A 22,388-nucleotide genomic window follows, 5' to 3' on the forward strand; every position below is an offset into this window, starting at 1 on the left:
CAGCCCCGCCCGCTGATGTCACTTCCAGCTGGCTACCCGCGGATGTGTGTCCCATCTCAACTGTGACATCGACGCCGGCCTTTTGTTCCCTTCGTCTTCGGAGGGGACTTACGGCTAAAGGGAAATCGGCCGGAGAAAACCTTTTAAAAGCGAAAAGCTTCCTCCCTCGGACAGCCATCAAAAAAAAGCAAAGTGGGCTGGCGCTCTCCTCCTTCGCCCAACCGCCTCCTGCCGTCTTTCTCTCCTCCCTCAGCGGGAGCCCCGCTATGTTGTGCTATTTAGAAGCCGCTGCCGAGTGAATGGAATTAAGCTGAAGGTATGGATGGAGACTCTGCTCTCTCCGGCCCTGATCCCCCCGCTTTAACAATTCAACTGCCGGATGGGCCATTTGAAAAATAACCGAAAGCATTCGAGCCGTGTGTGTCGTCGGCCGACAACACAACTTGTGAGAAACATTGGGGGAGGGGGGGTATTCGAGAGACTGATGATTCTGACGCCCTATAAGCAACCTATTTATCTTGTACCTGTTATTTAATGTGTGTAATTTTTGGAGGGGGGGGAAATGTTGTATCTGTCGATATTTAAAATAACGCGGCCCGTTTCTCAATGTTAACTCTGAGCCGCCTGCTCTGTGAGTGACATTCCGGCTGACCAATCGCAGGTGGCGTCGCTCTGACGTTCCGCTGATTTGGACCATTGGGCGTGGGGGAAGGGGGTGGGCTCTTAATCGGACCCAGGTTGTTGGAGTCACCACAACAGCCATTTGTAAACTGGAGCCCTGGCCATGTAGGAGGGCTGGCTGGGCAGGAGGGTCATTCTTCCTCTACGTAATTAATTCTGGTATTTTAGCTTATCCAATTTTAAACGCGTAAACAAAAAAATGGCTGTTTTGTTTTAAAAATGCGACTGCCTCATTGTCAAGGATGGTGTTTCATTTTGCTTTCAGGAGTGTAAGCCACTATTTTTTTCCCCCAGTGAGAAGGTAGCAGTTACTCTGGTTAACACACGTGTCCCGTACAAAACTTAACATTCCACCTTGCCGCCGCCAAAATCTGTAAGAGACACCTAACGTAAATAAACGTCATCGTTATTTTTTTAAGTCACAAAGCAATTTGACTTCAAAAGTGACTGCCTGTGTGCATTCAGCCATTCCACATAGAGGTCTGTGAAGGGGACAAAGAAATGCCTTTTGGGAAGCTCTTGTGTTTAAAAACTATCCCAAAGATGCAAAAGAAAAAAGGGCTAATGTATAAAAAATGTAAGTGCACAATAGTTCTGCTGACTACAGTGGCTTGCATTTTTTATTCATCAACGAGATTGTATTGCCAGCATTTATTTCCCATTCCTATATGTCCTTGAGAAGTTGGGCTTGAAGTGTTACAGTCTGTGTGGTGTGGGTACACCCATATCATTGTTTGGAAGTGAGTTCCATGACTATTGTGATCCAAATCAGGATGGCGTGTCCTGGAAAGGAGCCTGCGGGTGATAGTGTTTAGGTCTGGCTGCTGCCTTTTCTGTTTGGTAGAAGTTGCGGGTTTGGTAGATGCTGAGTTGCTGCAGTGCACCTTTGTAGGTGTTACACATTGCAACCATTCTCTTGAAGAGAACGAATGATTGAGGTGTTGCCTATCAAGCAGGTTGCTTTGTCCTGTTGAGCTGAACTTACCCAGGCAGGCGTTCCATCGCACTTCTGAATTGTGCCTTGTCAGCAGTGGAAAAGCTTTGGGGAGTCGAGAGGTGAGACACTTGAATTTCCAAAGACTGGCGTGCTCTTGTCATCATTGTATCTGTGTGACTAGTCCTGTTAAGTTTCTGGTCAGTGATGATCCCTAGGATATTGTTGGTGTGAGATTCAGTGATGTACTGCTGTTAAATGTAACTGTTAAACGGTAAATGTTCTAATCCCTGTCATAGTCTGTTTTGTGGATGCTCCTAAAGATGGGTAGAAGTAGTAAATAGATGAACTTGGAAGACTGCCACTGACATGGAAGGAAGATGCACTGGAGTTTTTATTCAAAAGAGTGAAAGGCTGCAGGCTTGGACGTAGAACTGAAGGAGTAAGGCCAGGTGAGGCTGTGCTTGGACTTGTAAGCTGTTTTCACTGGGAGATGGAGCAAGCAATCGGCAGGAAAGATGGAGCTTGCAATGGCTGAAGAGGAGGACTTTGGAAAAGTTAAAATTTAGAGGGAATGAAAACATCAGAATTTCAGCAACTGTAGGATTCCGATAAGGGCAATTGTGGATGATTTGGAAACATTATTATGGTGTTGAATAATGTGGAATTTGAAGATCAGTTCAGAGTAATATCAAAACAGTCTTATGCTTTACCAGGTAACGAGTTGGGATGGAAAGCAAAGCAATGGAGCTTCAAGCAGGAACTATATACCAATTTTGTTATTCCAGTGTTCCACTTGGGGGAATTCTGGCTTTTTAAAATATTGGGCAAATAATTTGGGAACAGAGATGGGTTTGGAGTTGAAGCTAGTGATGGTCTGCACAGTGGTCAACTTAAATGTAGAAACTGATCACACATGTAGATGTGGTCAATGAGGGTGCTAAAGAAGGAACGTGGGAGTGTTTCAGAGGTCACTCAAGAGGATGTATATACTTATTGAGAAAAAGGGTTTAAATTTATGGAGATTTATTTTTGTAGAAGTACATGTCATGTTTGGGGAGATTTTAATTTTAAAAATAAAACCATAGATCTGGCTCTCTCGTAACTTGGAGCAGCTATTTTTGTGACCACTACTGGATCTAAAAGATTTGCTCATACCAAAAAAGGCTTTAATTGAATTAGAGTATTGAGACGTTTTATATAAATTTTGAATCATTGATTGTCATAAAAACCCACTTGGTTCTTTCATGTCCTATGGGGAAAGAAATCTGCCATCCTCATCTGAGTTGGCCTACATGTGACTCTAGCCCTCTGAAATGGCCCAGCTAGCCACTCAGTTCAAGGGAATTGGGAATGGGCAACAAATGGGGTGGCATGGTGGCACAGTGGTTGACATTGCTGCCTCATAGTGCCAGGGACCCAGGTTTGATTCCTGGCTTGGGTTACTGTCTGTACAGAGTCTGCACTTTCTCCCCATGTCTGCGTGGGTTCTTCTGGATGCTCTGGTTTCCTCCCACAGTCCGAAAGACGTGCTGGTTAGGTGTATTGGACATGACAAATTCTCCCTCAGTATACCCGAACAGGCACCGGAATGTGGTGACAGTTGACACATTGACTAGGTTTTGAATGAGGAATAGTGCCAAAAAGACAAAGTTAGGCACTCTACCTCACTGCATACAGCATTCACAGCAAGGTAAATGACTTAAAGGCACAGATTGAGATCAATGAGCATGATCTAATTGCCATTAAGAAACATGGTGACCAAGACTGGGAACTGAATATTCACAAATCTCAACACTTAGGAAGGCAAAAAAGAAAAAAAAATGGTGTTATGCTGATAAGGGATGGGATCAGTACATTAGTAAAGGAGCATCTCCGATTGAAAAAACAAAATGTGGAATCTGGGTAGGGCTAAGAAACAGCAAAGGAGAGCAGACATTGGTAGCAGTTGTTTATAGGTGCCCAAGCAGTAGTGGTAGTGAGGGACAAGGTATTAATCGTGATTAGAGAGGCTTTTGGCTTTGGTAATAAACGATAACCTCAATTTGCACGTAGAATGGAAAAACCTAATAAGCACCAATACTGTGGAGAACGAGTTTCTGGAGTGGGTTAGGAATGGGTTTCTAGAGCAGTATGTTGAGGAACTGATGAGAGAACACACTATTTTGGATGTAACATTATGCAATGAGAAAAGGCTAATTAAAAATCCTGTTGAAAAGAACTTTAGGGATGAATGACTACAATATGATAGAATTTTACATTGGTTGAAAATGAGGAAGTTCAATCTGAAGCCAGGGTGTTAAATTTGAACAAAGGAAATTATGAAGTTATCAGATGAAAAATGGCTCGGGTGAATTGGAAAAATATATTAACAGTACATAATGGTACACAGGCAATGGATAATCTTTAAAGAATTATTACACAGTTTACAGCAATGATGCATTCCTTCAAGGTGCGAAAATACAAAAAGAAAAGTCAGTCAATCATGGCAAACAAAAGTTATTGATTGTATAAGATTAAAAGAAAAGGCCTATAATGTGGCCAGAAATGATGATAAACCTGAAGATCAGGAAGATTTGGAATACATCAAAACAGGATTTAGAAAGTGATAAAGGGACAATAGAATTTGAATGCAAACTAGCAAAATACATAACACGGATTGTAAAAAAATAAATGATGGTTAAGAGAAATGTGGGTTCATTACAGGCAGAGTCAGGAGAATTTATAATGGAAAATAAAGAAATGGCATAGAAGCTAAATAATTGCTTGTGTTCTTCTTCACTGAGGAAGATGCAAGAAATCTTCCAGAATTAGAGATCTAAGAGGCTAGAGGGAATGAGAAATTGAAGGAAATTAATATTAATAAGGAGGTTGTATTGGAGAAATTAATGGGACTGAATGTTAATAAGGCCCCAGGACTTGATATTCTACATCCCAGAGTGTTGGAAGAGGTAGCTGTGGAGATAGTGAATGTGTTGATGATCATTTTTTTAAAAATTCTGTAGATTCTGGAATGATTCTTGAAGATTGGAAGGTGGCAAGTATCACACCACTTTTTTAGAAGGCAGGAACAGAGAAACCAGGGAAGAGCTGTTAGCCTTACATCAGTAGTGGGGGAAACATTGGAATCTCTTCTCCAGAATTTGTTTTATTTGTTCATGGGACACGGGCATTGGGCCAGCATTTATTCTCACACCTACTTCCACTTGAGGGGGCAGTTGAAAGTCAACCACATTGCTATGGGTTTGGAGTTGCATGTAGGCTAGACCAGGTAAAGATGGCAGATTTCCTTCCCTAAAGGACATTAGTGAACCAGATGGGTTTTTACAATAAGTAATGATGGTTGTATGGTCATTAGACTTTTAATTCCAGATTTTTTATGAAATCAGATTACACCGTCTGCAGTGGTAAGATTTGAACCTGGGTCCCCAGAGCATTGCCCCAGGTCTCTGGATTACTAATTCAATGATTATACCATTATGTCACCACTCTCTTATAATGTGAATGGACACTTGGATGATAATGATCTAATTGGGCATAGTCAACATAGATTTTATGAATGGGAAATTATATTCATTGAACCTGTTGGGAGGTTTTTTTGAGGATGTTACTAACAGAATTGATAAAGGGGAGTTGGTGAATGTACTAATCTTGAATTTTCAGAAGGCTTTTGATAAAGACCCTGCAAGAGGATAGTTCATAAAGTTAAAGCACATGAAATAGGAGGTAATACATCAGCATGGATTAAGAATTGATTAATAGGTAGAAAAGAGAGTAGGAATAAACAGATCATTCCCATTTAAGAAGGTTGTGACTAGTGGGGTGCTGCAAGGATGACTACAAGGGACCAGTTCAATTTATATCAGTGATTTGGATGTGGGATCCAAATGTACAATCTCTAAGTTTGCAAATGCCACAAAGCTAGGTGGGAATGTGAGTTGTGAGGAAGATTTAAAGCGGTTTCAAGGAGATTTGAGCAGACTTGGTGAATGAGCAAGAACATAGCAATTGGAATATAATGTGGAAAAATGTACGAGGAACAGATGTGCAGAGTGCTACTTAAATGCTGAGAGATTAGAAAGTGTAGGTGTACAAAGAGTATCCTCGTCAATAAGTCACTGAAAGTTAACATGCAAGTGTAGTAAGCAATTAGGAAAGCTAACAGAATGCTGACCTTCATTGCACAATAACTTGAGCGCAGGAGTAGTGAAATCTTGTTTCAGTAGAACCTTGGTTAAACAGCATCTGGAATAGTGTATGTAGTTTTGGTACCCTTGCCTTAGGAAGCATATTATTGCCTTAAAGGAAATGCAAGAAAGGTTCACCAGACTTGTTCCTGGAATGGTGAGGCTGTCCTATGAACAGAGAGTGGGGAAACTGGGCCTGTGAGCCCTAGAGTTGCAACGCATGAGAGGTGATCTCATTAAACTTACAAAATGCTTAAAAGAGATAGACTTCCATTAGTGTAAATGCAGGCAAAACGTTTCCCCTGGCTGGGGAGTCAAAATCAAGGGGAAGCCACTTGGAACTGTATAAGGAGACATTTTTTTACTCAAGGGTTGTGAATCTTTCAAATTCTCTAACTCAAACAACTGTGAAAGCTCCGTCACAGAGTATGTTTAAATTAGAGATTAACAGATGACGTGGTGGGGGGAGAGGATGCATTGAATAGCTGGTTGATCAGTGATTGAATGATCAGTTTTGAAGGGCTGAATGACCTGCTCCTATGTTTGTATTTCCACTATTCTTTGTTTAATGTAAACCTGGTACTGCTGTCTGTGAATCAATAATGTAACATAACTGCAGATACAATATGAGCAATAATTTGGAGCTCGATATTGTATATTTTCAGAATTTAACCCAATCCTGGTGAGGGGTGGAGGGAGGGAGAAAGAAATATGCTACATGTGGAACTAGAAAATGTTCAAATGAATGGAGAAATTTAGTCTTGACTTAGGATTTAAGGTAAAAATTTATTTATTAGTCAAAGTAAACCTAACATTAACACTGCAGTGAAGTGACTGTGAAATTCCCCTAGTCGCCACAGTCTGGCACCTGTTCGGGTCAATGCATCTAACCAGCACATCTTTCAGAATGTCAGAGGAAATCGGAGCATCCGGAGGAAACTCAGACAGACACAGGGAGAAAGTGCGAACTCCACACGTAGTGACCCAAGCTGAGAATCTAACACGGGTGTCTGGTGCTGTGAGGCAGCAGTGCTAATCACTGCTGCATAAAACAGCATTCTTGAAAGTATTTTCAGATCTGAATAATGCAAGTACATACTGAATTGTTTAATAATGTTGTCCAATAACATGGATATGAAATATTTGATATTGAAACCTTTTTTCTTAAGGAATTAAAGAAGCTTCAATCAAGAATAAGAATATGCGAGAAAAGAGAAATGATTCTGTAGACTTTGTCAAGGATTTTCAAGAGTATCTCACTCAGCAAACACAGCATGTAAATATGATTTCCGGCTCAGTATGTAATGAAAAGGAACCAGAATTACTTCAGCCTGGTAAGGAAAGAAAATGCTAATTGTAGTTAAACATGTGCATGGCAAGTTTAAGCTTGGATGGGAATTTAACTGTTAAAAGAATTGTACCACCTCTGCCATCTATAGTCAAGATAATGTTTATCTAGAATATTGGGTTGAAGTATATCAAGTCTCTGCTTGAAGATTACAAAAACTTTTACAGAGATAATATGATTCTTAAGCATATACCAATAGTGATGCAAAATTTACGGTTTCAAATGTTTCCCTACACCATTGGTACCCAACCAGTGGACCACAGCACACTGGTGTCCTGTAAAGACTCCCCAAGTGTGCCATGAGAATAGATTCAAAATGTTTCAAAATTCATGTGATTAATCTAAAACTAACCTTCATCTTCAGCTCAGTAGTTGGCATCTCCAGGATGAATCTTGGAGCTCCTGCACATGCACCAACTGGGAAAGAGATGTACATGCGTGGTTTAGATTTTTTAAACTATGCGTAAGCTGAAGACAGAAGTCCCATGAACCTGCACAAAAAGTGAGAATTCAAAGACTGCAAAAACCCTGGGAGAAGTGAGAGACAGGGAAAGGTAAAAAAAACAAAACAGGTGAACAGACAAGGAGAAGTTAAAAACAAAGTTCTCAGTCAGGAAGAAAATGGGAAAAATAGATATTCCTCAATGTTTTTATAGTATGCCACAATTATATAAAAGATGTTGGGAATCACTGCCCTAAACTAAGGAAACTTTTGATTTGGGTTATTTTGAATTTTGGACTTGTAACAAACACTCAACAATTTCTATGCATGATGGTATAGTAAACAAGGACTTAAAAACACCTGTGTATTTACACTTTCTCATTTAGCAGAGGTGCAGTATGTAGAAGACATTGAGATGCAAATTTTTCATATTTAATAATTCTTGGAATTAATCTTTGAAAAATCTTTTTTTAAAAGAAAAGGCTGTCATATCATAGAATTTTATGACAAAAAAGTCAGTATTTCCAACTAGTGCAATTTTATCATGCCAAATTGGCTGTATTTTACTATGTCAATGTACTATTGATCCCATCATACAGTTTGTTCTCAAGTTGCTTCCTATTTGAAATGATTAGCTTTTTATCAATTTAAATGTCTCATAAATTAACAATCAAGCGGTTCGTGCATTGTCAATATATCTGCATCTACAATGTCTTATAGTTAGTTCTATGAGTTCTGTCAGTCTTCCAGCACTTCATGACTTTTTTATGTTGTACATGAGCTTTGCTGTTCGACTGCAGCCAAATTCAAAGTTATCCTTGTGTAATATCCATGTTCAGACTTGGGGATTACTGAATAGTGACCAGAAATAGTCAACCTGATCCAGTCATTGCATTCCATTCCACTACCAGAACAGACCATTGATTGAACCTGAGACCTATCTGATCCAAAATCACTGTTACCTTGAGGGATCTCAGAAGGCTGCCACTTGCCCTGCACGCCCCCATACCTTTTCCTATTTCTCAAATGCATGCTGCATCTCAGTTCCACATGTAAGTTATTGACACGCAGTTCTTTCCCACCAGTACCTCTCTTCACTGGTCCACTACACCCAATTTTATTTATTTATTAATTAGTGAGATGTGGCCGTCATGTCTAGACCAGCGTTTATTGGCCATCCCTAATTGTCCTTGAGAAGCTGGTGGTGAGCTGCCGCCTTGAACAGCAGTGTACACCAACAATGCTGTTAAGAAGAGCATTTCAGTATTTTGATCCAGTGACATTGAAGGAATAGTGACAGATCTCCAAATCAAGATGGTGTGCAAATTGGAGGGGAAATTGCAGGTGGTGCTGTTCCCAAGCAGCTGCTGCCCCTGTTCTTCCCCGTGGTCGGGATCACGGATTTGGACGGAGCTGTGGTGAGTTGCTGCAGTGCATCTTATGGATAGTACACACTGCTGGCATTTTTGTGTTGGTGGTGAAGGAACTGAATGGTGTGAGTGATGGATATTATAAGAGGTTATTGCAGAAGGTCGAGGGACATTGAGTTGGGGGTAGGGTGTTAGCGTGGATAGAGGATTGGCTGTCAAATAGGAGGCAGAGAGTGGGGGTCAACGGGTGCTATTCGGATTGGCGGGTGGTGACTAGTGGAGTGCCCCAGGGGTTGGTGCTGGGGCCTCAGCTTTTTACCATTTACATAGATGATCTGGAGGAGGGAACCGAGTGTAGGGTGTCGAAATTTGCTGATGACACCAAGATTGGGGGAACGGCAAATTGTACGGAGGGTGTGGCGAGTCTACAGAAGGATCTAGATAGGCTGGGCGAATGGGCCAGGAAATGGCAAATGGAATTTAATGTTGGCAAGTGTGAGGTGGTCCACTTTGGTAGGAAGAATGGTAGGAAGGACTATTACTTACGGGGCGAAAAACTGCAGCAGGCGACGGTGCAGAGGGACCTCGGGGTCCTTGTGCATGAGTCGCAAAAACCCAGCTTGCAGGTGCAGCAGGTGGTCAGGAAGGCTAATGGGATGCTGGCCTTCATATCGAGGGGGATTGAATATAAAAGTAGGGAGGTCTTGCTGCAGCTGTATAGGGCATTGGTGAGGCCGCAGCTGGAGTACTGTGTGCAGTTTTGGGCGCCGCACCTGCGCAAAGATATTTTGGCCTTGGAGGGAGTGCAGAGGAGGTTTACTAGGCTGATACCGGAGTTGAGGGGGTTGAGCTATGAGGAGAGGCTGAATAAACTGGGCTTGTACTCGTTAGAGTTTAGAAGAATGAGGGGAGATCTCATTGAGACGTATAAGATGATGAATGGGATGGATAGGATAGAGGTGGAGAGACTCTTCACGCTCAAAAAAGACAGTAGGACTAGGGGGCACAGCCTCAAGATAAAAGGGGGGCGGTTTAGAACGGAGTTGAGGAGGAACTTCTTCACTCAAAGGGTGGTGAATCTCTGGAATTCTCTGCCCGTTGAAGTGGTGGAGGCTGCCTCGCTAAATATTTTTAAGACGCGGGTTGATGGGTTTTTGATAAGAGAGGGGATTAAGGGTTATGGGGAGAAAGCGGGAAAGTGGAACTGAGCAGCAACAGATCAGCCATGATCTTATTGAATGGCGGGGCAGGCTCGAAGGGCTAGATGGCCTACTCCTGCTCCTATTTCTTATGTTCTTATGGATGGGGTGCAAATAAAGTGGGCTATTTTTTTCCTGGGTATTGTTGGAGATATGCTAATCCAACAAGTGGAGGGAGTATTTCATCACAATCCTATCTCGTGCCTTGTCGAACGCTGACAAGGAGCCAGGAATAACTGAAGAGTTTGTTGCCTCATAATTCTCAGCCTCTGACCTGCTCTTGTCACCACTGTCTTTATATGGCTGGTCCTATTCAGTTTCTGGTCAATGGTAACCTCCAGGGTGATGTTGGTCAATTTGTCTCATTAGTTTTCAAACTTTGAAAGTACTGCATGAGCAGAAATGTCCTCCGGCTGAGTATTGAGAAGATTAAAATCATCGCCCCACAAACTTTGTTCCCTGCCACTGAATCCATCTTTCTGTCAAATGTTTAAAGCTGAACTAGATTGTTTACAATCTTGACATTATATTTGAACCTGAGGTGTGTTTCCAATGATGTCCGTTCCACCACAAAGACTGCCTATTTCCTTTTTCCCTTTCCTCAGTGATGGCATCAAGCCTCCCAGCCGTTGTTGAATGGTCCAACACTATTCACAACTGGATGTGATGGGAGTTGCAGGGCTTGGATTTGAGTATGGGCTAGAATTACATTTTATAATTCCAAACATTTATTTTTGTAAAAACCTCAGTAGTAACCTTGGTTTATTGGTCTTGTATAATAGAGACATAAAAGTACAAGAATGCCTGTTTAATCTACGGTCTATTAGTATTATCTTGTTTGTAATCATATTTTGAACTACTTTTTAAAATTTGTGAAGTTGTCTTAGTCAATACTTTTACTTTTATTGGCAGCTGGGACTGAAAATCACCAAAATGGAATCCACCATGCTTCTGTTGAGGTTTCTCTTGATGATGGCACTGGAATGATAGGGGAAGGACCAGAAAGAACGGTTGATGGAAAACTGAAGTGTCAGTACTGTAACTATGCTAGCAAAGGGATAGCACGGTTGATGGAGCACACTAGAATGCACACAGGTAATAGATCTGACAGAATAGCTTAATTAAGCACCAACTATTGAGTTACTATGTTTTAAAATAGTGTGACTATGCACATGCTTTTGATTGAATGCTTCATTCATTTGTGCTTTGCACAAAAGTAGATCGTTTGTTCATTATCTTCATTCTGAGCAACTTCTCCTGGCTTTTTTTGTCAGTGGTTTGCCATTGCCGTTCACCCTCAGGAGCAGGGTGAGGAGACAGATCCCAAGTCTATCTCAACCAGAACAGAAATTGAACTCGTCGTTGGTGTTATTATGAATTACTTGCTAGCCAATTGAGCTAATTAGATCTCTATGCTGTTCATAAAAGGATTTAAATAAACCTCTATCAATTCCTTCAATCATTAGTTTTAGTATTCCTTACCAGCTAATATTAGAACAGAAGGGAGCTTTATTGTCCACGCAAAAGTGAAAATTTGTCTTTGGCTTCACATCCAGTATAAAATATAATCATACAGTCATTAGTTTAAAAACAGTGAATATTTAATGTATACCTACATCATACCTTTGTGTATATATAACATGTACATACCCATACAAACATAACACATTGCTCTCTGCCACTTATATTCCTGTTGTTAAAATGTTTCTGGCAATAAATTTTCTGTTTTTGGTCAATTCTGATACTGAATTTTGCACAAAGGAAAATGGATGTCGGAGGAAAATCATCTCAAATCCGGCATGTTGCTCCAGGAGTTCCTCAGGGTAGTTACCTAGTGTAAATCTATCTTCCGCTGCTCCATCAATGATCTTCCCTCCATCATAAGATCAGAAATGGAGTTGTTTGTTTACGATTGCACCGTATTCAGTACTTTTCGTGGCTCCACCGATACTGAAACAGTGCATTCTGGCATGCAAAGGAGCTGGATGATGTATCCAGGCTTGGGCTGATGCATGTAAATTAACATTCATATTACACAAGAGCAAGGCAATGACTATCTCCAAGGGAGAATCCTAACTATCTCCCATTGATATTCAAATGCATTCCTATCACTGAATTAGCCGCTATCTACATCCTAAAGTTTATTAGTGCCACAAGTAGGCTTACATTAACACTGCAATGAAGTTACTGTGAAAATCCCCAAGCCACAACAAGGGAGAATTTAGCATGGCTGGTACACCTAACCAGCATGGCTTTCAGACTGGGGGAGGAAACCAGAGCACCCAGAGGAAACCCACACAGCCGTGGGGAGAACGTGCAGACTCTGCCATAGACATTGGCCCAAGGCTGGAATTAGAACATAGAACATTACAGCGCAGAACAGGCCCTTCGGCCCACGATGTTGCGCCGACCAGTTACAAAAACAATGACCCACTAGCCTATACCAATCCCTTTTCGTCCATAAACCTATCCAGAGATCTCTTAAACGCCCCCAAACTAGACTGGGAATTGAACCCAGGTCCCTGGTGCCCAGAGGCAGCAGTGGTAACCATTGTGCCACCTTGCTGCCATATTCTGGGGGTTATCTTTAACTCGCAACTGAACTGAAAAAAAACACAAATAATGTGACTACAAGAGCAAGTCAGAGGCTGGGAATTCTGTGATAAGTAATTCCTTTCCTGACTCCCCAAAGACTTCATATTTTAAAGGCACAATCAGGAGTTCAATGGAAGATTTCTCTACATGTTTATACGAGTGTGACTGTGACAACACTGAACAAGTTCAACACTTTTTAGGACAAAAGTAGCCTCCTTCATTGCCACCCCTTTAACCGCCTTCTACAGGATGCATTGCAATAGCTCCAAGGTACACATCTTCCAGACTTGGAACAATTTGACTATCCTTCCCTTCCCCCATTATTGCTTGCATCCCACATAATGTGAATCCACCCCCACCCCGTCTCCAATGGTGACCCCTAGAGACCTGACCCCACCCACGGTAGTGCCCATCTGGTCCTGTCACTCATCACCCAGGTGCTACACTCGCATCCAGCATTGAAAGCAATGGCATTGGCCATTTATGAATACTTAAATTTAAATTCGTGGTTGTGTGCTACATGCCTTCACTGAGTGTGAACCTGGTTATGTCAGCAGGGGGGGCCCAGGATCTCAGGTTGTGTGCCTGCAGTAAATAGCCTGAAAAATCATGGCTATTATGCTTATTTACAGCACTTGATAATATTACCAATTCTTTCCATGCAGAGGGTTATGGTACAGTTGCTATTGTACAAATGTGTTCCAGGTGGACATTTTCATGAGTTTATGCTTCATAACACTTCACTTTGGTTTTAGAAGCCCAAATGTATTTGGAATATATATATTGCAATCTGGAAATGCAAGGCTCATCTTCTCCAGAACAATTAAATTTTGGGGTCACTGGAGATTGAAGGATGATAAGTGCAGGATTTTTCCAAAGTTGGATATGAACTGATGTTGACAAAAGAATACATACCAATTTCATAAAGGAAACCTTAGGAGGAGGTATTTATTTCTGATTTATTGATCTATACTTTCAGTCAATGACAGGAATGGTGCTTGCTGTGCATTACATTGGCAGTTGTCCACAAATTTTTGATGAGCTTTTGAAGCAAATTATGTAATTAAATCATTTCTAGTGTGGTGCACTCTCCAGAGGATCTAGATGTCCATTTAGGACAGGAAACAGTAAGGCTCTTCAAATTAGATTAAAGAATTCTCATTGACGTATAGTGTAGAAACCAGGAAGCCTAAAGTGAAAGTATGAATACACTTAATTCACTATATAAAATCACGTACAGAAAATGGAATTATGATTGGAAAAGAAGGGATTAAAAGAGATGAGAAGAATGTGAAAAATGCATATATAAAAAATCTCAGACTTTGAAGGAATAAGATGTCACATTTTTGGGGGCTAGGATGGTTGTTTGGTAGTGATCGTCACTTATTTCATTAAAGCTTAATCTGCTCTTCAATGCACTGAGCTGTACCTTTTTTGGGGCTTTTTATTGGGTACTATCACAACTTGATACCATCAGTGATATTGCGTATTTGAGAGAATTGTTGCAATGCAACAGCAGAGGGGTGGAATATCCCTGACGGTAACTTCTGTTTTTTACATTTAAATGTGCATGTGATTGCTGCAAGTTGCTTTCTGATTTAGGCCATAAATGTTAGCCTAACTATTGTTTCTGCAAACTTCAGGCCAAAGTGTAGTCATTTTTAAAAATAGTTGTTGTTAAATTGTGTGTCTTCCTAATGTTCAATCTTAGAGAATGATTGATTGCATCTGAAGATCCCTTTTTTTCCCTGTTTCCTTTATAGGAAAATCAGTGGTATATATGCAGGAAGACATAAATAACTTCTTTGATCCATAATTTTACATTTATTGTGTTACTGTTATTGGACATGATTGAATTTTTCAGTAATTCTTTGCACAGTTTCTTTTCCCAATGGAGTTTTATAATAGCCAGAACAATATTCCTTTTTACACACTGTGGTCACGGGACAATCATTTTTAAACAGTTGAGCTACAGATTTAAAAATAGCCTGGGTAAAACAGGAGCTGTTGGCGTATATTCAAACTAAGTATATTATCTGTTATGTTCATTTGTTTGCATTTTCCCTTTTCCAGAATATGGTGATTCTAATGGTGTACAGTTTCATGAATGCCCATGGAATTTTGTCTCATTTCAAATGTTCACCTCTTTCTGAGACAAAGAAAAGAACAAAAACAGCCCGGGAAACAGGCCCTTTGGCCCAACGAGCCTGCGCCGCCATCTCAACACCACCAGTCCCCCTCTCCACCCATGACCCTTGTCTAATGTTTTATGGCCATCCATATTGAGGGAAACTGATTTAGGGACAATTTATTCCTGCCAGTCAGCCTAACAGCACATCTTTGGGGTGTGGGAGGAAACCGGAGCACCTGGAGAAAACCCACGCAAGCATGGGGAGAATGCGCAAACTCCCACTCCCACCGGCCCAAATCCATGTGTCTGCACAGTAATCAGTGATAGTCACTGAGCTGTTGTCTTGCCCAGTATCTGGTCCAGTTTAGGCACACATTAACGACATGAAGCACTAGGCCAATCTCGAACAACCAAGAGCAGCCCCAGTACGACTCATCGGGAGTATGCCCCTCGTTGGACACAAGGCGGACCGACTTAAAACCTGTGAATGAAAAGGAAAAAAAAATTATTATTGTACCATATCCATTTACCTTACCAGGGACGCCCCAATGCTAATGACCCTTATTTAAAACAATCTCCTATATCCACCCATCTCCAACCCACTCATGTGCCTGTCGAAGTTACTCTTAAATGACTCTAGCATGTTTGCTTCCACCACCTTACTTGGCAGAGCATTCCATACCCCCACTACCCTCTGTGTGAAAAACTCCCTCTAATATCTGTGTTGTACCTCTCCCCCCTCACCTTAAGTCCATGGCCCCTTGTCCTATGTGTCTCTATCATAGGAAATAGCTTACCTCTGTTTTCTCTATCTATACCCTTCATAATCTTATATACCTCTATTACATCCCCCCTCAGTCGGTGTTTTTCAAGGGAAAAGAGCCCCAATTTCTTCAATCTTTCCTCATACACCAGTCCTTCCATACCAGGCAACATCCTGGTAAACCTCCTCTGCACACTCTCCAGAGACTCCACGTCCTTCCGGTAGTAAGGCGACCAGAACTGGACGCAGTACTCTAAATGCGGCCTAACCAACATTCTGTACAACTGCAACATTAGACTCCAGCTCTTATATTCTATACCCCTTCCTATAAAGGCTAACATACCACAGGCTTTCTTCACCACACTCTCCACTTGCACTGCCACCTTCAAAGACTTGTGCACTTGCACCCCCAGGTCTCGCTGCGATTCTATACTCCTTACAGGCTTACCCTTTACCATATAACTCCCCCCTACGTTATTGCGGCCAAAATGCATCACCTCACATTTATCCAGATTAAACTCCATTTGCCATGTATCTGCCCAATCAACCAGCCTATCAATATCCCACTGTATTGCCAGACACTGCTCTTCACTGCCTGCCGATCCAGCCATCTTGGTGTCATCAGCAAATTTGCTGATCACACCACCTACTCCCTCTTCCAAATCATTTATATACACTACAAAGAGAAGAGGTCCCAGTACTGAGCCCTGCGGCACACCACTAGTGACAGACCTCCAGCTAGAAAAGGACCCCTCCACCACTACTCTCTGAATCCTCTTTGCAAGCCAGTTCTCTACCCATCTAGATACCTGACCACATATCCCATGAGCTTTAATCTTCTGTACCAACCTACCATGAGGGACTTTGTCAAACGCCTTACTGAAATCCATATAGATGACATCAACGGCTCGTCCTTCGTCGACCGTTTTTGTCACCTCCTCAAAGAATTCTTCCAGATTTGTAAGGCAAGACTTCTCCTTTACAAAGCCATGCTGCGTATCCTTAATCAGATCACAACGCTCTAAGTGCTCATACATCCTATCCTTAAGAATCCTCTCCATCAACTTGCCTACCACTGACGTTAAACTCACCGGCCTATAGTTACCCGGGCTATCCCTCCTACCCTTTTTAAACAATGGTACCATGTTTGCTATCCTCCAGTCCTTTGGGACCTCACCTGTGTCCAAAGAAGAGACAAAGATTTGCGTCAGAGGCCCAACAATCTCATCCCTCGCCTCCCTAAGTAGCCTAGGATAAATGCAATCGGGCCCCGGAGATTTATCGGTTTTAATACCAGCTAAAAGCCCTAACACTTCTTCCCTCGTAATCGATAGATCTTTCAATTGGTCTACCGCTCCCTTGATGACCGTACCAGACATCAAGCCCCTCTCCTTCGTGAATACCGACGCAAAGTATTCATTCAGGATCTCCCCCATTCCCTCTGCCTCTAAGCACAATTCCCCACGTCTGTCCCTGAGAGGGCGATCTTACCCCTAGCCACCCTTTTGTTCTTAAGATAGGAGTAAAACGCCTTTGGATTCTCCTTAACCCTACCTGCCAAAGCCATCTCATGCCCCCTCTTTGCTCTTCTAACTCCCCGTTTGAGATCCCTCCTACTCTGTCTGTATTCCTCCAACGCTCTCTCCGTTCTCAGCTGCTTAGACCTGACATATGCCTCTCGTTTCTTCCTAACCAGGTCTTCTATATCTCTAGTAATCCACAGCGCTCTAATCCTACCTTTCCCATCCTTTCTTCTAACCGGCCTTTCCTGCACCCACTGCAGTTTTCCCTTGAAAGTCTCGCACGTGCCTAATGTGGTCTTGCCTTCCAACAGCCTATCCCAGTCTGTATCCCTAAGCTCCTGCCTAATCCAGCTGTATCTAGCCTTCCCTCAATTTAGCACCCTCCCCTTAGGACAGCTCTCATTTTTTTCCATTCGTATCCTAAAGTAGACGGAGTTGTGGTCACTATTAGCCACGTGTTCGCTTACCGCAACCTCAACCACCTGACCCGGCTCATTGCCCAGAACTGAATCCAGTATAGCCCCCTCTCTAGTCGGGCTATCTACATACTGTTGCAAAGATCCTTCCGATACACATCTTACGAATTCCTCCCTGTCCGACCCCCGCCCAGCTCTAGGCACCTTCCAATCCACCCCAGGGAGATTAAAATCTCCCACTACAACAACCCTGTTCTTCCTACACTTATCCAAAATGTCCCTACATATACCCTCTTCCACTGCCCGCAGGCTGTCGGGCGGCCTATAGTACACTCCTAGCATAGTAATGGCCTCCTTCCAATTCCTCAACTCCGCCCACAGAGACTCAATTCCCAACCCCCCCCCATGTTATCCTCCCTCTGCACCGCTGTGATCTGCTCCCTAACTAAGAGCGCCACTCCCCCTCCTCTTTTCAACCCTCCCCATCACGCCTAAAACACATACCCTGGAATATTTAGCTGCCAGTCCTGCCCCTCCTTTAACCACGTCTCTGTCACTGCCACCACATCTAAGTTCCTCGCAAACATCAAGGCCCTAAGTTCATCCGTCCTACCCGTCACAGTCCTCGCATTAAAACAGAAAGACGTGTCAAGTTGTATTGACTAGTTGGCTGCCCCTTGCCTCATATATCCATATACTTGCATTTCCCAATATGAATCACTGAATGAGTAACACTGGACCCTCACTCTCTAGAAACGCAAACGGGCATTTTTGTTATACTACTCGAACTGAGATCAGCCAGCTCAGCACAGGCAGGGGGTCTAATCTTGAAGCTTTCCTCTGTTTAGCTCATGTCAAATACTTACAGAAGTATTTGGGATCCTAAGTGGAATTTATTTTTTCCAACCTGAAGCAGAGAAATCTTTCAGATTTTGCTTAAGATATAAAGTTTTTAAGAGGAAAAGTGAAGTAACTTTGCTGATCTGTTCTTTCTCGTGCAGGTGAGAAACCCCACAGGTGCCACCTATGTCCATTTGCTTCAGCTTATGAGCGTCACCTTGAAGCACATATGCGCTCACATAGAGGTGAAAAACCATATAAATGTGAGCTTTGTTCCTTTCGCTGCAGTGATCAAAGTAATTTATCCCACCATCGCAGGCGCAGGCATAAACTACTTCCTCTAAAAGGACGCAGGACATCACTGACCAATAAGAGAATGATGGGAATTTTGCAGAAAAAGTCCAGCTACTCCCTGAGTTATGGAAGAAGACCTCTGAGTAATTTCAGTCCTCCCGTGGTGGCACAGAAAACAGATTACCTTGATGAGTTTTCTCATAACATCTCAGCTGAATCTTATGAGGGTCTGACAAAAGCACAAACTAGTGGAATCTCAAGGGATGTACAGGAAATGATGGTGGATAATCCATTAAACCAGCTTTCTGCCTTAGCTGGCCAGCTTTCCAGCCTTTCGCAAGATGACCAAGCTCCAGCATCTTCTGATATGACATGCAGAGATGAGAAACCATATCTTATACCACAATCTATGGCACCGATAGTTACTACTGTAGTTTCTAGTGTGGCTCAAAGCTCATCCAATGCTAGCCCTGATAGACATCCTGTGCATAATCAAAGAACCTTCAGTCCTGTTCCGGGCCCTAATAGTGAGCGCAGTGCTCACATGAGCTCACCCTGCATGACGAACAGCCAACCTAGCACTCCTGCTCCTCCAATTCAAGTCCAGGATCCCCAGCTTCTGCATCACTGCCAACACTGTGACATGTACTTTGCAGACAATATCCTTTATACTATTCACATGGGGTGCCATGGGTATGAGAACCCATTTCAGTGTAACATATGTGGATGTAAATGTAAAAACCAATATGATTTTGCTTGTCATTTTGCCAGAGGTCAGCATAAGCAAACTTAATGTTATTTGTACTAAAAAGCTATTAAAAAAAAACTAAATTAATCTTGTGTTATTGTACGGTAACTTTTTTCTCAAATCCTGTGTAAAGCTGTAATGAAAGTTAAATTAGTTTACAATTTTGTTGAAAGTAAACGTGAATTATATTTTCTGGGTTGTTAATGACCCAATTACTCTTTCATTGCTTGGTTTATCATTTATGTTCTTAAAACATGAACAAGCTATAACGTGTTTGAGACGAAAAGGAAGGCATAAACAGTTGATGGAAAAATGAAACAAAATAAGAAAATAATTCCTTCCAGCTTGTTTCTCCCTAAAATAGTTGATAAATACAGTGTATCCTAATTATAGTCTTGCAAAATTCTCTCTTCAGTATCTTCCTCTTGTGAAATTGCTCACATCAGTCTTCTGTTTAAGGAGGAAACCAGGGAATTATAGATCAGTTAGTCTAACATTTGGGCAGTTCTTGGAGTCTACAATTAAGGAAAATGTTATTGAATACCTTCAATTTTCAGCTGATCAGAAAAACAACATGAAATTGTCAAGTCATGCCTGACTAATCTGGTTTGACTTTGAAAAGGTGATTCAAGTAGTGGATAGGGAATGTCTATGGATGTTGTTTATATGGACTTCTAGAAGGCATTTGATGAAGTCCATTAAGACACTGTTGTTTAAAATTGAAGCTCAATAGACTGAGCAACAGGAGACAGAGTGGTGATTAAAGGGCAGGTTGGCAAGATGTGATAGTGCCCTGCAAGGATTTGTGTTGGCGCTCAACTATTCATTGTTCTAATTAAAAGCATTTATAATAGCCACACTTAAATTTGCCAATAACTCAAATTTAGGTTCAGTGAATATGGAAAAAGTTTCAATGTAGGTAAATGTGAGAATCAATTTTGGACCTAAAAAACATAGAATAGGGTACTTTCTAAATTGAGAAAACTAGAAACAATGGAGTTCCAAAGAGAAGTGGATGTGAGAGGGTTCAGGTACATAAAATAATCAAAGGTTAATGGAATGCTAGCCTTTATATGTAGAAGACTAGAACATAATGGGATATTGGTTAGCACTGTTGCCTCACAGTGCCAGGGACCCAGGTTCAATTCCAGCCTTATGTTACTGTTCGTGCGGAGTTTGCACATTATTTCTGTGTTTATGGGTTTCCTACATGTGTCTTGGTTTCCTCCCACAGTCCAAAGATGGGCAGGTTAGGTGGATTGGCCATGCTAAATTACTCCTTCGTGTCCAAAGATGTGAAGATTAGGTGGAATAGCCATGATAAATTGTCTGTGGGTTACAAGGATAGAGTGGGCCTGGGTAAGATGCTTTTGTCAAAAAGTCAGTGTAGCCTCAATGGGTTGTTTGGCCTCTTGTGCACTGTAGGGATTCTATAAAATCGTGCTTCAGCTTCAAAAAACCCTGATTTAGACCAAAGCTGGAGTACCTCAAACAGGTCTGGGCAAACATGAGAAAGTATAATATATTGGCCTTGGAAGGAGTTCAGCATGCATTTACAATAATCTAAATTCTGAGGGTTAAATTATAAAGAGTTGTACAAACTAGGGTTACATTTCCTGGAACATAAATAGTTATGGGGTGATTTGATTAAAGTTTTTAAGTTATTAAAGGGAATGGTAAGGGTGAATATAAATTCCATTGGCTGATTAGGGAAACTAAGAACTATGGGGCATATTCTAAAAATTATAGCCAGACTTGTGAAACCCTTATACAAACAAAGACTGGTATATGTTTGGAACACTTTTGCATCGTCAATTGATTAATTGCAAACTGGTTAACACAAGTCAAAGGTATTAAGGTATATGGGGCAAAGGCAGGTATACAGAGTTCAGTCACATTGATGGAACAAGGTTGGGGAATAAGTGTTCCTACATGAAGTGGCTCAAGTTGAAAACAAAGCAGTTTTGACGGTATATTTGATCATAGTGAAGGGAAACCATCACTGCCCATATACACTTTTCCATATCATACTGCATTGGGACCTACCTCTTTCCCGATATCCAGCCTACAGATGCTGAGACCAGTTAGTTGCAGCATCCCTGTTGCTCACCGTGCTGAAATTTATAAATTTAAATTGATTATAGAAGTGCCTGTTTTAAGTTTCAGTAGTGCTAAAAGTTGTTATGCAATGAGGATTTGAATGTTTCATTATTAAAACTTTGTTTATAAATTCAGTGAATTTCAACAATTATTTTTCAAAGCTTTTTATTGGTGAGTACCTATGACTTGCAAGCCAGCTTAAGGAGCTGGTTAATGTAGTTGTGGGAATCTTGCTGTTATCAATGCCACAGTGAGTCGCACTGTCCCTCTGGGCATCAAGTGATGGCTAAAACAACTGTGGAGAATTGAATAGTGAGTGTTTCTCTTCAGCTGAGTTCCCCTTTAGGTGTCCAACCAACAGGAAGTAAGGTTGAAATGCCTATGTTAAATGTGCTTACGACAGTCTAGTCAGGGGATGTTAAGCTTTCTCCACTTCATTGATAATGGATTGTGTTGTGAGCTGGTTATAAATCTGTGGTCATCTTGGCTGTTCTAAACAACAGAGTTGAACATAACCTGACGTCCTGTAGGAATGATGTTCACTACATGTTGGCACAGAGGTGGTGACTGAATACACTGGCTGAGAACAGCAAAAAAAAATGTTAAATGTGAGGCCTGCCACCACTGAACAGAAATGGTAAGATTCTCTTCGGACCTGTGGTAATCCGAGCTTTTGACCCTCAAAAGATGTTATCAGGTGGTTAAGGGATAAGAGACTGTGATCCCCACAAATGGTCCAAGAGAATGGACACTGGTTCAATGTTCATTGACCTGTTTTCCAAGATTGGAGCCATGGATGAAGAAGGATGCCATTTTG

At 41.7% G+C, this 22,388-nt stretch overlaps 1 protein-coding gene across 3 annotated transcripts; it reads left to right on the plus strand.

Annotated features, from left to right (window-relative positions):
* Window positions 1–34: 34 nt before the first annotated feature.
* On the plus strand, window positions 35–21,641 carry LOC145354407 (zinc finger protein Pegasus-like). Of its 3 annotated transcripts, none has more exons than XM_080205685.1 (4): window positions 35–316; window positions 6,972–7,136; window positions 11,074–11,256; window positions 18,591–21,641. In XM_080205685.1, the coding sequence occupies exons 2-4, from the start codon at window positions 7,004–7,006 to the stop codon at window positions 19,514–19,516; spliced, it is 1,242 nt and encodes a 413-aa protein (XP_080061811.1). In that variant the 5' UTR covers window positions 35–316; window positions 6,972–7,003; the 3' UTR covers window positions 19,517–21,641. The 3 variants fall into 3 exon arrangements, with proteins under 3 accessions (XP_080061811.1, XP_080061812.1, XP_080061813.1); XM_080205686.1 differs by lacking the exon at window positions 35–316 and adding an exon at window positions 378–445; XM_080205687.1 differs by lacking the exon at window positions 35–316 and having other exon boundaries at window positions 7,006–7,078.
* The last annotated feature ends 747 nt before the right edge of the window (window positions 21,642–22,388 follow it).

The sequence above is a fragment of the Carcharhinus amblyrhynchos genome, chromosome 17 (assembly GCF_965287045.1).
Source record: "Carcharhinus amblyrhynchos chromosome 17, sCarAmb.v2.hapA, whole genome shotgun sequence".
NCBI lineage: Eukaryota > Metazoa > Chordata > Chondrichthyes > Carcharhiniformes > Carcharhinidae > Carcharhinus > Carcharhinus amblyrhynchos.